The sequence below is a fragment of the Rhinoraja longicauda genome, chromosome 2 (assembly GCF_053455715.1).
Source record: "Rhinoraja longicauda isolate Sanriku21f chromosome 2, sRhiLon1.1, whole genome shotgun sequence".
In the NCBI taxonomy this organism is placed as follows: Eukaryota; Metazoa; Chordata; class Chondrichthyes; order Rajiformes; family Arhynchobatidae; genus Rhinoraja; species Rhinoraja longicauda.
Window position 1 is genome coordinate 7,366,359 of NC_135954.1, and position 17,026 is coordinate 7,383,384.

Here is a 17,026-nt window from a genome sequence, read left to right on the forward strand (position 1 = left end):
GTTACTCCAGCACTCTGTCTCGGAGACATTGGGACCCAAACTGTCTCATTGAGACATTGGAGCCTGGGGCTGAGTTGTTATTCCGAACATGGTATTCAATGCAGACTCTGCTGGTTGACTTTGCAGTCAGAGTGTACTGGACTGGATGCACCGTTCAATTGGATGAGTGGGGTCGGGGGAGGAGCTGGGGAGCTTGGGAGCAAGTCATGCAGAGCGAAGGTGTTAAAGGGCAGACTGAGGGGCAGTGTTGGGCTCTTATTTTAACTGTGTCTCTGACAGAGGAGGTTTCCCAATCACGCTCGCCCGCAGAGAGAGAGAGAGAGAGAGAGAGAGAGAGAGAGAGAGAGAGAGCCAGCCAGCGTCTGCAAAAACTTTTCTTCGCCCCTCTCCGTCAGCACCATGGACAGTCCTTTCTTCGAAAACTTAGACGCCGTCGGATTTCTGCGGATTTGGCAACGCTTTGACGCTGATGGTAACCGATTTTTTGTTTACATTTTTATTTAATGCAAAAACAAAAATCACAAAGAAATGCCCGTTCAGAACGGTGTGATTTAATGCAGGAGTGATTTGTGTGTGTGTGTGTGTGTGTGCGTGTGTGTTTGTGCGTGTGTGTGCGTGTTTGTGTGTGTTTGTGCGTGTGTGTTTGTGCGTGTGTGTTTGTGTGTGTGTGTGTGTTTGTGTGTGTGTACATGTGTGTGTGTACATGTGTGTGTGTTTGTGTCTGTGTGTGTGTCTCTGTGTGTGTGTGTGTTTGTGTCTGTGTGTGTCTCTGTGTGTTTCTGTTTGTGTGTTTGTGTTTGTGTGTGTCTTTGTGTGTGTGTGTGTGCGTGTGCGTGTGTGTGCGCGTGTTTGTGTGTGTGTGTGTGTGTTTGTGTGTGTGTGTGTGTCTGTGTTTGTGTGAAAACTCTGGAAAGTAATTTAAATTGTCTTTATTTCAATGCAAATTTAATTTTCAAGGTTGTGCACGCATGCTTTCAATTGAGATTGGGTTCCTCGATGGTTCGGAAAGGACTAATAGTAGCCTGGCAAGGATCTGTTGTGAGTCTGAAGAAGGGCCACCTACCTATTCATGTGCTCCAGAGAGAGGCACCACAAAATGCTGGAGTAACTCAGCGGGTCGGTCAGCATCTCTGGAGAGAAGGAATGGGTGACGTTCAGGGTTTTCTGCAGACTGAGAGACAGGGGGGAGAGGGAGAGAGGCAGAGAGACTAGAGGTTTAAAAATGTCCAGAACAGTTCAGACCGCCTTCAGAGATGCTGCCTGACCCGCTGAGTTACTCCAGCACTTTGTGTCCTCTTTTATATTAAACCAGCCAGTAGTTTCTTGTATCAGAAAATAACTGCAGATGCTGTACAAAATCGATTTATTCACAAATGCTGGAGTAACTCAGCGGGTCAGGCAGCATCTCGGGAGAGAAGAAATGGGTGACGTTTCAGGTCGAGACCCTTCTTCAGACAAGTTCCTTGTATCTACGTTTAGAACAAAAACGGGTGGGCTGTTAAATCGGTGAGCACGCTGTTCCTTTCTATCGCCCAATTCTACCATGCTTTATTAAGATGCATCATTTCAGTGTGAATGAGTAGGAAGATAGACACAAAATGCCGGAGTAACTTGGGCAGCTTACAACCCAGCCCTATAGATATTGATTTCTCTAACTTCAAGCAACCCTTGCTCTCTCTCTCCCTCTCCCCCTCTCCCCCTCTCCCCTCTCCCCCTCTCCCCCTCTCCCCCCTCTCCCCTCTCCCCCTCTCCCCCTCTCCCCCTCTCCCCCTCTCCCCCTCTCCCCCTCTCCCCTCTCCCCCTCTCCCCCTCTCCCCCTCTCCCCCTCTCCCCCTCTCCCCCTCTCCCCCTCTCCCCCTCTCCCCCTCTCCCCCTCTCCCCCTCTCCCCTCTCCCCCTCTCCCCCTCTCCCCCTCTCCCCCTCTCCCCCTCTCCCCCTCTCCCCCTCTCCCCCTCTCCCCTCTCCCCCTCTCCCCCTCTCCCCCTCTCCCCCCTCTCCCCCCTCTCCCCCTCATCTCTCCCTTCCTCCCTCTCTCTCTCCCCCCCACCCCATCCTAGTTCCCCGACTAATTCCACTGTCCTGATTAAATATTTCCCTTTGTATGCCTTCGTTGTCAGCTTCCCCTCAGCTAATAATGAAATATTCAATATTTCCTTATCAGCATCCGCTTTGATCTGTCGTTTTCACACCTTACCCTTCCGTGTCTCTAGGCTTCCTCTCCCCTGACTCTCGGTCTGAAGAAGGGTCTCGACCCGAATCGTCACCCATTCCTTCTCTCCAGAGATGCTGCCTGACCCGCTGAGTTACTCCAGCATTATGTTATCTCAAGATATTGTATCTATCTTCACCACGTTGCGATTATGTGGGGGGTTTTTTCCAGCTGTTTTTGGATAGATTCAACCAAATTAAATTGTGATTATAACAGAGAAATCCCTGTTGTTCCTACCAGTCTCTCAGTCGCCCTGCACTTCAAAACTCCCTTGCTAGCTGGAGTAACTCAACAGAGACAGGCAGCATCTCTGGAGAGAAGTATAGGGGCCGGGTTTCGGGTCGAGCCCCTTCTTTCAGGGTGAGAGGGAACCTGTAGGTCTTTGGAGTGTGGGACAATAGACAATAGGTGCATGAGGAGGTCATTCGGCCTTCGAGCCAGCACCGCCATTCAATGTGATCATGGCTGATCATTCTCAATCAGTACCCCCGTTCCTGCCTTCTCCCCATACCCCCTGAACGTGCAAACTCCGTACAGACAGCACCCGTAGTCGGGATGGAACCCGGGTCTCCAGCGCTGCATTCGCTGAGAGGCAGCAACTCTACCGCTGCGCCACCGTGCCGCCCACTTCTTCGAAGTACTGTCCATATCTCTCATTCCGCTTTCCCCTGACCGTTGGTCTGCAGAAGGGTCTCGACCCCAAAAACGTCCCCTGTTCCTTCTCTCCAGAGATGCCTCCCGCCCCGCTGAGTTACTCCAGCCTCTTTGGTTTTAAACCGGCATCTGCAGTTCCTTCCTACAATTCCTTGTCAACAGTCCCTTGATATGTACATCCAAGCTAAACACTTCCCACCTCAACTACCTCAGAGCCTACTGCAATAGAAACAGATTCGCCCCAACCCTTAGGTAGTATCACCTCCAGTGCACAAGTCATAGGAGTAGAATTAGGCCATTCGGCCCATCGAGTCCACTCCGCCATTCAATCACGGCTGATCTCAGCCTCCTAAACCCCATTTTCCTGCCTTCTCCCCGTAACCCTTGACACCCGTTCTAATCAAGAATCTGTCTATCTCTGCCTTAAAAATATCCACTGACTTGGCCTCCACAGCCCTCTGTGGCAATGGGTTCCACAGATTCACCACCCTCTGACTAAAGAAGTTCCTCCTCACCCCCTTTCTAAAAAGAGCGCCCTTTAATTGTGAGGCTGTGACCTCTGGTCCCAGACTCACCCAACATCTAAGAAACATGTAGTCAGGTACATGGATCAATAGACAATAGACAATAGGTGCAGGAGGAGGCCATTCGGCCCTTCGAGCCAGCACCTCCATTCAATGTGATCATGGGCTGATCATTCTCAATCAGTACCCCCGTTCCTGCCTTCTCCCCATACCCCCTGACTCCGCTATCCTTAAGAGCCCTACCTAGCTCTCTCTTGAATGCATTCAGAGAATTGGCCTCCACTGCCTTCTGAGGCACAGAATTCCACAGAATTCAGACAGGTTTAGAGGGATATGGGCCAGACGCAGGCAGGTGGGACTAGTGTAGATGGGACATGTTGGTCGGTATGGGCAAGTTGGGCCGAAGGGCCTGTTTCCACGCTGTATCACTCTATGGCTGCTAGCATTTATTCCAAGAGGACTAGAATACAAAAACAGGGATGTAATGCTGAGGCTCTACAAGGCACTGGTCAGGCCACATTTGGAGAACTGTGAGCAATTTTGGGCCCCGTACCTGAGGAAGGATGTGCTGGCTCTGGAGAGGGTCCAGAGGAGGTTTACGAGAACGATCCCAGGAATGAGTGGGTTAACATATGATGAGCGTTTGTCGGCACTGGGCCTGTACTCGCTGGAGTTTAGGGGGATGAGGGGGGACCTCATTGAAACTTACAGAATTGTGAAAGGCCTGGATAGAGTGGATGTGGAGAGGATGTTTCCACTGGTGGGAGAGTCACAGCCTCAGAATTGAGGGAAGTTCCTTTAGGAAGGAGATGAGGAGGAATTTCTTTAGTCAGAGGGTGGTGAATCTGTGGAATTCACTGCCGAGGCCAAGTCAATGGATATTTTTAAGGCAGAGATAGAGAGAGATACATAGATCGATGGGCAGATGTTGTCAGAAACATAGAAACATAGAAAATAGGTGCAGGAGGAGGCCATTCGGCCCTTCGAGCCAGCACCGCCATTCATTGTGATCATGGCTGATCGTCCACAATCAATAACCCGTGCCTGCCTTCTCCCCATATCCCTTGATTCCACTAGCCCCCAGAGCTCTATCTAACTCTCTCTTAAATCCATCCAGTGATTTGGCCTCCACTGACCTCTGTGGCGGAGAATCCCACAAATTCACAACTCTCTGGGTGAAAAAGCTCCTTGCTCACCTCAGTTTTAAATGGCCTCCTCTTTATTCTAAGACTGTGGCCCCTGGTTCTGGAACTGCTGATGCTGGTTTAAACTGATAGACAGCTAAAATAGATAGATTCTTGATTAGTAAGAGTCCTCCAGGGGAAGACAGGAGGATGGGGCTAGGAAGGTGAGATAGATTGGCCATGGTGGAAGGGCGGGGAAGACTGGATGGGCCGAATGGCCTGATTCTGCTCCTCTCACTTATGATCTTATCATTGTAATTTCCCGACCTCTTCCCTGCGTGTCTCGTCTCTGTAACATAATGGAAGCTGGTCTTTTGACAGCCCACATATCATGGTGCCAGATGGCTTGGTGGTGTTGTGAAGTGTTTAAACAGTGTAGAGCCAGGTGGGACATGTTAACAAATAAACCCGGTCAATGCGTCGAATGAATGATTCGTTCCCATATGCAGGCTGTAATGTACAAGGAGAGCTAATGACCCAAAGCAAACAGACAGCTACTCCAACCCACAGACTGTAACCTGAGCGATCGTTTTGTAAAATGCTGAAACATTGCAGACGAGTCCCTACCCTGGCCACTCCCTCTTCTCCCCCCTCCCCCCGAGGGAGTACAGAGAAGGTTCACCAGATTGATCCCTGGGATGGCAGGGCTTTCATATGAAGAAAGACTGGATGGACTGGGCTTGTACTCGCTGGAATTTAGAAGATTGAGGGGGGACCTTATTGAAACATATAAAATTCTTAAGGGGTTGGAGAGGCTAGATGCGGGAAGATTGTTCCCGATGTTGGGGAAGTCCAGAACCAGGGGTCGCAGCTTAAGGATAAGGGGGAAGTCTTTTAGGACCGAGATGAGAAAACATTTCTTCACACAGAGAGTGGTGAGTCTGTGGAATTCTCTGCCACAGAAGGTAGTTGAAGCCAGTTCATTGGCTATATTTAAGAGGGAGTTAGATGTGGCCCTTGTGGCTAAAGGGATCAGGGGGTATGGAGAGAAGGCAGGTACGGGATACTGAGTTGGATGATCAGCCATGATCATATTGAATGGCGGTGCAGGCTCGAAGGGCCGAATGGCCTACTCCTGCACCTATTTTCTATGTTTCTATCCTACCACAACCAGAGAGCAGTGCTGAACTACTATCATTAGTAGTGGATAGAGCTCTGAAGGATAGCGGAGTCGGGGGGTATGGGGAGAAGGCAGGAACGGGGTACAGATTGAGAATGATCAGCCATGATCACATTGAATGGCGGTGCTGGCTCGAAGGGCTGAATGGCCTCCTCCTGCACCTATTGTCTATTGTCTATCTACCTCGTTGGTGACACTCGGACTATGCTTGATCGCACTTTGCTGGCTTTATCTTGCACTAAAAATGCTATTTATTCCCTTATCGTGTATCTACACTGTAATGGCTCGATTGTAATCATGGATTGTCTTTCGGCTGTGTAAGAAGGAACAGCAGCTGCTGGTTTAAACCGAAGATAGACACAAAAAGCCGGAGTAACTCAGCGGGACAGGCAGCATCTCCGGAGAGAAGGAGTGGATGACGTTTCGGGACGAGACCCTTCTTGAGACGAGGTGTCTCGACCTGAAACGTCACCCATTGTCTTTCCGCTGACTGCACGCAATAAAAGCTTTTCACTGTACATGTGACAATAAACTAAACTGACCTGAACAATGATAAAACAAATATTTTATTTTTCTTGGTTTTATAGACAATAAACAATAGGTGCAGGAGGAGGCCATTCGGCCCTTCAAGCCAGCACCGCCATTCAATGTGATCATGGCTGATCATTCTCAATCAGTACCCCGTTCCTGCCTTCTCCCCGTACCCCCTGACTCCGCTATCCTTAAGAGCTCTATCTAGCTCTCTCTTGAATGCATTCAGAGAATTGGCCTCCACTGCCTTCTGAGGCAGAGAATTCCATAGATTCACAACTCTCTGACTGAAAAAGTTTTTCCTCATCTCCGTTCTAAATGGCCTACCCCTTATGCTTAAATTGTGGCCCCTTGTTCTGGACTCCCCCAACATTGGGAACATGTTTCGTGCCTCTAGTTTTCTTATTGCCACGTGTGCCGAGAAAAAGTCAAAAAAGATTTTGTTTGCGTACTAGTTTAATTTAGTTTAGCTGGAAAGTGTTCAGAGAAGATTTACGAGGATGTTGCCAGCACTCGAGGGCCTGAGCTACAGGGAGAGGTTGAGCAGGCTGGGACTCTATTCCTTGGAGCGCAGGAGGATGAGGGGTGATCTTATAGTGGTGGCTAAAATCATGAGAGGAATAGATCGGGTAGACGCACAGTGTAAGAAAATAACTATAGATGCTGGTACAAATCGAAGGTATTTATTCACAAAATGCTGGAGTAACTCAGCAGGTCAGGCAGCATCTCGGGAGAGAAGGAATGGGTGACGTTTCGGGTCGAGACCCTTCTTCAGACTGATGTCAGAGGGGCGGGACAAAGGAAGGATATAGGTGGAGACAGGAAGATAGAGGGAGAACTGGGAAGGGGGAGGGGAAGAGAGGGACAGATGAACTATCTAAAGTTGGTGAAGTCAATGTACATACCGCTGGGCTGCAAGCTGCCCAGGCGAAATATGAGGTGCTGCTCCTCCAATTTCCGGTGGGCCTCACTATGGCACTGGAGGAGGCCCATGACAGAAAGGTCAGACTGGGAATGGGAGGGCAGACCCACAGAGTCTCTTGCCCAGAGTAGGGGAATCGAGAACCAGAGGACATACGTCTAAGGTGAAGGGGGGAATGATTCAATAGGAACCTGAGGGGTAACTTTTTCACACAAAGTGTGGTGGGTGTATGGAACGAGCTGCCAGAGGAGGTAGTTGAGGCAGGGACTATCGTAATGTTTAAGAAACATTTAGACTGGATATTTTTAAAGCAGAGATAGATAGATTCTTGATTAGTACGGGGCAATGGGGAGAAGGCACGGAAATGGGGTTAGGAGGCAAATCAGCCATGATTGAATGATGGAGTAGACTTGATGGGCCGAATGGCCTAATTCTGCTCCCATTACTCATGACCTTACAACAGGCACATGGATAGGACAGATTTAGAGGGATGTGGGCCAAACGCAGGAAGGTGGGACTAGCGTCACTGGGGCATGTTGGTAGGTGCGGGCAGAAGGGCCTGTTTCCACAAGGTATAGAGTCGCAAAGTGTGGGAACGGGCCCTTCGGCCCAACCTGCCCACACTGGCCAACATGTCCCAGCCCCACTGGTCCCACCTGCCCGAGCTTGGCCCGTATCCCTCCAAACCTGTCCTGTCCATGTGCCTGTCTAACTGCTTCTTAAACGTTGCGATAGTCCCTGACTACCTCAACTCCCTCCTTCGGCAGCTGGCTCCGTACACCCGCCACCCTCTAGATTTCCACCGTCAGTCTGAAGAAGACTGCTCAATGACTTCTCAACCCGAAACGTCACCCGTTCCTTCTCTCCGGAGATTCTGCCTGACCTGCTGAGTTACTCCACGAAATGCTGGAGTAACTCAGCAGGTCAGGCAGCATCTCAGGAGAGAAGGAATGGGTGACGTTTCGGGTCGAGACCCTTCTTCAGACTGATGTCAGGGGGGCGAGACAAAGGAAGGATATAGGTGGAGACAGGAAGATAGAGGGAGAACTGGGAAGGGGGAGGGGAAGAGAGGGACAGAGGAACAATCTAAAGTTGGAGAAGTCAATGTTCATAGACGTACAGGTATGTAGGTTAATTGGCTGGGTAAATGTAAAAATTGTCCCTAGTGGGTGTAGGATAGTGTTAATGTACGGGGATCGCTGGGCGGCACGGACTTGGAGGGACGAAAAGGCCTGTTTCCGGCTGTATATATATGATATGATACCGCTAGGCTGCAAGCTGCCCAGGCGAAATATGAGGTGCTGTTCCTCCAATTTGCGGTGGGACTCACTGTGGCACTGGAGGAGGCCCATGACAGAAAGGTCAGACTGGGAGTGGGAGGGGGAGTTGAGGTGCTCAGCCACCGGGAGATCAGGTTGGTTAAGGCGGACTGAGCGAAGGTGTTGAGCGAAACGAAACTGAGTTACTCCGGCATTTTGTGATACCCTCGGGATTTAACGTCATTTTAAAGTGTATTCAGTGATGTTGAAGGATTCTTTTCATCTCCACGGCATGGATACTGGCATCACGGCAGCTATTGTTTGACGGAGGGCTGATTAGTTTCCATTCAGTGCACTGAATGCACCATTCAAGGCTTCCCTGCATTATAGTGTGGCATGCTGCACCATCATTGAGCAGTCACTCCTCCTGACCTTCTCCGTGTCCTTGTGCTCACTATTGTGCAACCACGCAGAATTACAACACTACTCAAGAGGGGCTTTCAGACAAAGTAGTTTGGGTTGAGTTTATTGTCACAGAGAAAAGCTTTTTGCAGCGTGCTAATTTGAGGAAGGACATTCTTGCTATTGAGGGCGTGCAGCGTAGGTTCACTAGGTTAATTCCCGGAATGGCTGGACTGTCATATGTTGAAAGACTGGAGCGACCAGGCTTGTATACACTGGAATTTAGCAGGATGAGAGGGGATCTTATCGAAACATATAAGATTTTTAAGGGGTTGGACACGTTAGAGGCAGGAAACATGTTCCCAATGTTGGGGGAGTCCAGAACCAGAGGCCACAGTTTAAGAATAAGGGGTAGGCCATTTAGAACGGAGATGAGGAAAAACTTTTTCACTCAGAGAGTTGTGAATCTGTGGAATTCTCTGCCTCAGAAGGCAGTGGAGGCCAATTCTCTGGATGCTTTCAAGAGAGAGGTAGATAGAGCTCTTAAGGATAGCGGAGTCAGGGGGTATGGGGAGAAGGCAGGAACGGGGTACTGATTGTGAATGATCAGCCATGATCACATTGAAGGGCCGAATGGCCTACTCCGGCACCTATTGTCTATTGAACGCTGCACAACACTAACCTCATCTACGAACGTCTCTGCCCTGTCTTTGGTAATATTAAGAACCTGGAGGGGTTTTTTTTTGCACTAATAATGTGTTTATTACTTTAATGATTTTCTTTGTTTATTAGATATTTCTTTGTTTTTTAGACATTATGTGTGTGTAAGATGTTTACAGGCATGCTATGCTGTAGCAAGTAAGAATTTCATTGTTCTGTGGTCATATGGCATTGACCACACAACAGTACAGCACAGAAACAGGCCCTTCGGCCCACAGTGCTTGTGCCGATCGCAGCTCCAGCAATTACACACTCTTGACTCCTGTAACTAAATATATGCATGAAACAACGATTTGGATCAATGAATGAATGAATGAATGAATGAATGAATGAATGAATGAATGAATGAAAGGAGAAATCACATCCTGAGAAGCAGAATTTACAATTTTTAAGGCAAAATACGTAAAATACAGGGAATCTATCAACTATCCAAAAAGTTCCTGTCTCCCTCTCTGTCTCTGTGTGTGTGTGTGTCTCTGTGTGTATATGTCTGTGTGTATATTGCATCATATGGGAGGCGCATTCCCAATCTCGTTGTACCCCTGGGTACAATAACAATAAAGATATATTGTATTGTATTGTATTGTATTGTGTCCCTCTGTGTATCTCTCTCTCTCTTTCTGTCTCTGTCTCTATCTCTCTATCTCTGTCTCTGTCTGTCTCTCTCTCTCTGCCTCTCTCTGCCTCTCTCTGCCTCTCTCTGCCTCTCTCTGCCTCTCTCTGCCTCTCTCTGCCTCTCTCTGCCTCTCTCTGCCTCTCTCTGCCTCTCTCTGCCTCTCTCTGCCTCTCTCTGCCTCTCTCTGCCTCTCTCTCTGCCTCTCTCTCTGCCTCTCTCTCTGCCTCTCTCTCTGCCTCTCTCTCTGCCTCTCTCTCTGCCTCTCTCTCTGCCTCTCTCTCTGCCTCTCTCTCTGCCTCTCTCTCTGCCTCTCTCTCTGCCTCTCTCTCTGCCTCTCTCTCTGCCTCTCTCTCTGCCTCTCTCTCTGCCTCTCTCTCTGCCTCTCTCTCTGCCTCTCTCTCTGCCTCTCTCTCTGCCTCTCTCTCTGCCTCTCTCTCTGCCTCTCTCTCTGCCTCTCTCTCTGCCTCTCTCTCTGCCTCTCTCTCTGCCTCTCTCTCTGCCTCTCTCTCTGCCTCTCTCTCTGCCTCTCTCTCTGCCTCTCTCTCTGCCTCTCTCTCTCTCTGCCCCTCTCTCTCTGCCCCTCTCTCTCTGCCCCTCTCTCTCTGCCCCTCTCTCTCTGCCCCTCTCTCTCTGTCCCTCTCTCTCTGTCCCTCTCTCTCTGTCCCTCTCTCTCTGTCCCTCTCTCTCTGTCCCTCTCTCTCTGTCCCTCTCTCTCTGTCCCTCTCTCTCTGTCCCTCTCTCTCTGTCCCTCTCTCTCTGTCCCTCTCTCTCTGTCCCTCTCTCTCTGTCCCTCTCTCTCTGTCCCTCTCTCTCTGTCCCTCTCTCTCTGTCCCTCTCTCTCTGTCCCTCTCTCTCTGTCCCTCTCTCTCTGTCCCTCTCTCTCTGTCCCTCTCTCTCTGTCCCTCTCTCTCTGTCCCTCTCTCTCTGTCCCTCTCTCTCTGTCCCTCTCTCTCTGTCCCTCTCTCTCTGTCCCTCTCTCTCTGTCCCTCTCTCTCTGTCCCTCTCTCTCTGTCCCTCTCTCTCTGTCCCTCTCTCTCTGTCCCTCTCTCTCTGTCCCTCTCTCTCTGCCCCTCTCTCTCTGCCCCTCTCTCTGCCCCTCTCTCTGCCCCTCTCTCTGCCCCTCTCTCTGCCCCTCTCTCTGCCTCTCTCTCTGCCTCTCTCTCTCTGCCTCTCTCTCTCTGCCTCTCTCTCTCTGTCTGTCTCTCTCTGTCTCTCTGTCTCTCTGTCTGCCCCTCTCTCTGTCCCTGTGTGTCTCTCTCTCCCCCCCCCCCCCCCCCCCCCCCCCCCCCCCCCTCCTTCCCCCCTCTCTGGTGGAAGTTCTCTCTGGTGGTGGAAGCATGCACTTATATAATAACGTTATCCCTAAGAACCACAGTTGACTACTTGTCAAAATGGGTCATCCTCCTTGGTAGCAGATTAGCGTGAGTCATGTGTCATGTCAGACTCCGAGCTGGTCTGGGATGTCTCTGGGAAAGCAAAGCTTATCTCAGTGACCTCACAGGCGGCCTCATGATTTACTGTTCCCTTTGAGTTAGTCTAATCATCCTTCCAAAACATCTACTTGCTTTCCTAAGCAGGGATTAAAATGTGGCGCTGCAAATTTAGCTGACAACTCCATTTTAGCTGACACAGAGTCACAGAGTCAGAGAGTGATACAGCGTGGAAACAGGCCCTTCGGCCCAACTTGCCCACACCGGCCAACATGTCCCAGCTACACGAGTCCCACCTGCCTGCGTTTGGTCCATATCCCTCCAAACCTGTCCTATCCATGTACCTGTCCAAATGTTTCTTAAACGTCGGGGTAGTCCCAGCCTGTATCTTATCGAAACGTATAAGATTATTAAGGGGTTGGACACGTTAGAGGCAGGAAACATGTTCCCAATGTTGGGGGAGTCCAGAACAAGGGGCCACAGTTTAAGAATAAGGGGTAGGCCATTTAGAACTGAGATGAGGAAAAACTTTTTCAGTCAGAGAGTTGTGAATCTGTGGAATTCTCTGCCTCAGAAGGCAGTGGAGGCCAATTCTCTGAATGCATTCAAGAGAGAGCTAGATAGAGCTCTTAAGGATAGCAGAGTCAGGGGGTATGGGGAGAAGGCAGGAACGGGGTACTGATTGAGAATGATCAGCCATGATCACATTGAATGGCGGTGCTGGCTCGAAGGGCCGAATGGCCTCCTCCTGCACCTATTGTCTATTGAATTACCTCCTCTGGCAGCTTTTTTTAACCCTTGCATTACAACACCTGAGTCCCTTCAAACTCTGACTAACCATGCAAGCGGTTGAAGAGATTTAGTTTAGTTTATAGATGCAGCGCGGAAACAGGCCCTTCGGCCCACCAAGTCCGCGCCGACCAGCGATCCCCGCACACTAACACTATCCTACACACACCAGGGACAATTAACACTTCCGCCAAGCTAATTTACCTACAAACCTGCACGTCTTTGGAGTGTGGAAGAAAACCGAAGATCGCGTAGAAAACCCACGCAGGTCACGGGGAGAACGTGCAAACTCCGCGCAGACAGCGCCCGTAGTCGGGATGGAACCCGGGTCTCCAGCGCTGCATGTGCTACAAGGCAGCAACTCTACCGCTGCGCCACCTGGTTTCATGGACCGGTACAGCACGTGAACAGGCCCTTCGGCCCGCAATGTCTGTGCTGAATATAATGCCAAGTCCAACTCTTATCTGCCTGCACATACTCCAGGGATATCCCTCTATAATCCATGTGCCTATCCAAAAGGCTCTTAGGTGCCACTAACATATCTGGGTCCACCACTACCCCTGGCAGTGCATTCCAGCCACTCACTACCCTGTGTGGAAAAACTAAGCTTTGTCCTGCACTTCTTGATTAAACTTTGCCTGTCCCTAAACGTATAAGATTATTAAGGGGTTGGACACGTTAGAGGCAGGAAACGTGTTCCCAATGTTGGGGGAGTCCAGAGCCAGGGGCCACAGTTTAAGAATAAGGGGTAGGCCATTTAGAACTGAGATGAGGAAAAACTTTTTCAGTCAGAGAGTTGTGAATCTGTGGAATTCTCTGCCTCAGAAGGCAGTGGAAGCCAATTGTCTGAATGCATTCAAGAGAGAGCTCGATAGAGCTCTTAAGGATAGCGGAGTCAGGGGGTATGGGGAGAAGGCAGGAACGGGGTACTGATTGAGAATGATCAGCCATGATCACATTGAATGGCGGTGCTGGCTCGAAGGGCCGAATGGCCTACTCCTGCACCTATTGTCTATTGTCACCGGCAGCATGGTGGCAAGGCAGCAGTAGAGTTGCTGCCTCACAGCGATAGAGACCCAGGTTCGATCCCGACCATGGGCGCTTGTCTGCACGGAGTTTGTACGTTCTCCTCGTGACCTACGTTCTCCCCATCTCCGGTTTCCTCCCACCCTCCAAAGATGTACAGGTTTGTGGGCTAACCGGCCACGTAAAAAGGCACAAATTGTCCCCGGTGTTTGTCGGATAGTGTTAGTTTAGTTTAGAGATACAGCGCGGTAACAGGCCCTTCGGCCCACCTAGCCCGCGCCGACCAGCGATCCCTGCACGTTAACACTGTCTGACCCAAACTAGAGGCAATTTACACTTACACCCAGCCAATTAACCTACAAACCTGCACGTCTTTGGAGTGTGGGAGGAAACCGAAGATCTCGGAGAAACCCACGCGGGTCACGGGGAGAACGTACAAACTCCGTACAGACAGCGCCCGGGATCGAACCCGGGACTCCGGCGCTGTAAGGCAGCAACTCTACCGCTGCGCCACCGTGCTGCCTGTGTGGGGATCGCTGGTCGGCGCGGACATGGTGGGCCGAAGGGCCTGTTTTCGAGCTGTGTCGCTAAACTAAACCAAACCTTAAAGCTCTGCCCTCTAGTATTTATTTTTTACCATCTTGGGCTTTACGGATGGCCTTAACGTGTGTAAATACCGACCTGCTGCAGTTCATTGTTCCTTTATATCGTAGCAAAGGTTCATCGCGGAGACTTTCTCGAAAGTGGTTTATTTTGCTGTCTTTGCCCCTTATTCTGTGCCTCTGTAAACCATTCTCTCTCTGTTCAACTCTGCCTAGACAATGGATATATTGAAGGCAAAGAACTGGACGACTTCTTTCTCCACCTGATGAAGAAACTTGGTACTGAGGTGAGTGTTCGTCCTCATTGGGCGATAGGGCCATAAGGTCAACAGACAATAGGTGCAGGAGGAGGCCATTCGGCCCTTCGAGCCTGTACGCACCGCCATTCAATGTGATCATGGCTGATCATTCTCAATCAGTACCCCGTTCCTGCCTTCTCCCCATACCCCCTGACTCCGCTATCCTTAAGAGCTCTATCTCGCTCTCTCTTGAATGCATTCAGAGAATTGGCCTCCACTGCCTTCTGAGGCAGAGAATTCCATAGATTCACAACTCTCTGACTGGAAAACATTTTTCCTCATCTCCGTTCTAAATGGCCTACCCCTTATTCTTAAACTGTGGCCCCTGGTTCTGGATAAGTGATAGGAAGCAGAATTAGGCCATTCGGCCCATCAAGTCTACTCCGCCATTCAATCACGGCCGATCTATCTCTCCCTCCTAACCCTATTCTCCTGCCTTCTCCCCATAAACTCTGACACCCGCACTAATCACAAATCTATCTATCTCTGCCTCAAAAATATCCACTGACTTGGCCTCCACGGCCTTCTGTGGCAAAGAATTCCACAGATTCACCACCCTCTGACTGAAGAAATTCCTCCTCATCTCCTTCCTAAAGGAACGTCCTTTAATCCTGAGGCTGTGACCTCTGGTCCTAGACTCTCCCACCAGCGGAAACATCCTCTCCACATTCACTCTATCCAAGCCTTTCACTATTCTGTATGTTTCAATGAAGTCCCCCCTCATCCTTCTAAACTCCAGCGAGTACAGGCCCAGTGCCGACAAAAGCTCGTCATAGGTTAACCCACTCATGGCTGGGATTGGTCAGGCGGAATGGGCACTCGAGGTATGAAGCGATGCAGAACAAGTCAGAGCCAGAACCCATGAGCAAGCGAAGGTGGAGCCCACAATGATCCATTGTTGCTTAGTTTAGTTCATTGTCGTGTGTGGCGAGGTACAGTGAAAAGCTTTCTGTTTGCGTCCACGCGGTGATGACAAAGGGATATGAACAGTTAAACTAGCAGGATGACGAGGGACGGGGAGGGGGGAGAAAGAGAGAGATCAGTGTGGGAACGGAGACCCGCGTTCCATCCCGACTACGGGCGCCATCTGTACGGAGTTTGTACGTTCTCCCCGTGGAATAAGGGGTAGGCCATTTAGAACTGAGATGAGGAAAAACTTTTTCAGTCAGAGAGTTCTGAATCTGTGGAATTCTCTGCCTCAGAAGTCAGTGGAGGCCAATTCTCTGAATGCATTCAAGAGAGAGCTGGATAGAGCTCTTAAGGATAGCGGAGTCAGGGGGTACGGGGAGAAGGCAGGAACGGGGTACTGATTGAGAATGATCAGCCATGATCACATTGAATGGCGGTGCTGGCTCAAAGGGCCGAATGGCCTACTCCTGCACCTATTGTCTATTGTCTATTGACCTGCGTGGGTTTTGTCCAACCAAAGTTGTTGTACGTTTTTGGAGTGTGCCAACTAAACTAAACTGAACTGTTTGTGGTTTATGCATTCCAGGCAGAGGAAGGTGACATTTATATTCAGGCTGAGGTAATAAATATTCAAGCTGTTCTTGCTGGTCTTTTCTCGGAGCAGAGAAGAAGGCAGACAAAATAAGTGATTGAGTTTGAAGGATTGAATTGACAACTCCCAGTGGGGCACCCGTTGAGCTGAGCCGCAGATTTGGTGTAAAACGTTCTGAGCACGGTTGATGCGGAATATCAGATTACACTTTCTGTCATGGCTATTGCTGCCTCAGGCAGAGAGGTCACGTTTTTGACTTTTAGACAAGAGTGTAATCTAGTTTTCGGGAGAGATGCATTATAGCATTGCATCATGGCCTTACAGAGGTGCACAAGGTCACGGGAGGAACAGACCGGGCAGACGCACAGAGTCTCTTGACAACCACTATCGTATCTGCCCCCCACTCACGCACGGCTGTCACGGTGGCGCAGCGGTAGAGTCGCCGCCTGACAGCGACTGCAGCGCCGGAGACCCGCGTTCGATCCCGACCACGGGCGCCGTCTGTACGGAGTTTGTACGTTCTCCCCGTGACCTGCGTGGGGTTTTCTCCGAGATCTTCGGTTTCCTCCCGCGCTCCAAAGACGTACAAGTTTGTTTGTAGGGAAATTGGCTTGGCTCGGTTTCCTCCCACACTCCAAAGACGTACAGGTATGTAGGTTAATTGACTGGGTAAAATGTAAAAATTGTCCCTAGTGTGTGTAGGATGGTGTTAGTGTGCGGGGATCGCTGGGCGGCGCGGACCCGATGGGCCGAAGGGCCTGTTTCTGCGCTGTATCTCTAAATCTAAAATCTAAATCTAAAATCTAAAAATATCCATTGACTCGGCCTCCACAGCCTTCTGCGGCAAAGAATTCCTCAGATTCACCACCCTCTGACTAAAGGTGATCCTCCTCACCTCCTTTCTAAAAAAGCGCCCTTCAATTCTGAATCTCTAAAAAAAATCTAAATGTAAAAAAATTGTCCCCAGACCAGGGGTTCCCAACCTTATTCATCCCATTGACCCCTGGCAACTTTTTGAAAGTTAATTTACCCCCACCCTGTTTTGTTCAGTAGTTTGAGTTTACACTTCTACCACAATAAAGCAACCGACAAAGGGTAAATTTTAAAATACTGTTTTTAACGTTATTATTTTAAGTTAAATAACAATAATGGTGGGTGAAGTTTACCCCCCCGGGGGAAAAATTTACCACAAGTAGGGAACCTTTGCCCTAGCGGGTATAGGTTAACGTGCAGGGATC

General features: G+C 49.9%; 1 protein-coding gene across 1 annotated transcript in view; it reads left to right on the plus strand.

Annotated features, from left to right (window-relative positions):
• The first annotated feature begins 315 nt into the window (after positions 1-315).
• Positions 316-17,026, plus strand: part of scgn (secretagogin, EF-hand calcium binding protein) — a 58,877-nt gene continuing 42,166 nt past the window's right edge. The window contains exons 1-2 of the mRNA XM_078426900.1: positions 316-472; positions 14,205-14,275. Coding sequence (XP_078283026.1) covers positions 400-472; positions 14,205-14,275 — 144 coding nt within the window. The 5' untranslated portion in view covers positions 316-399. The remainder of the gene's footprint in view (positions 473-14,204; positions 14,276-17,026) is intronic.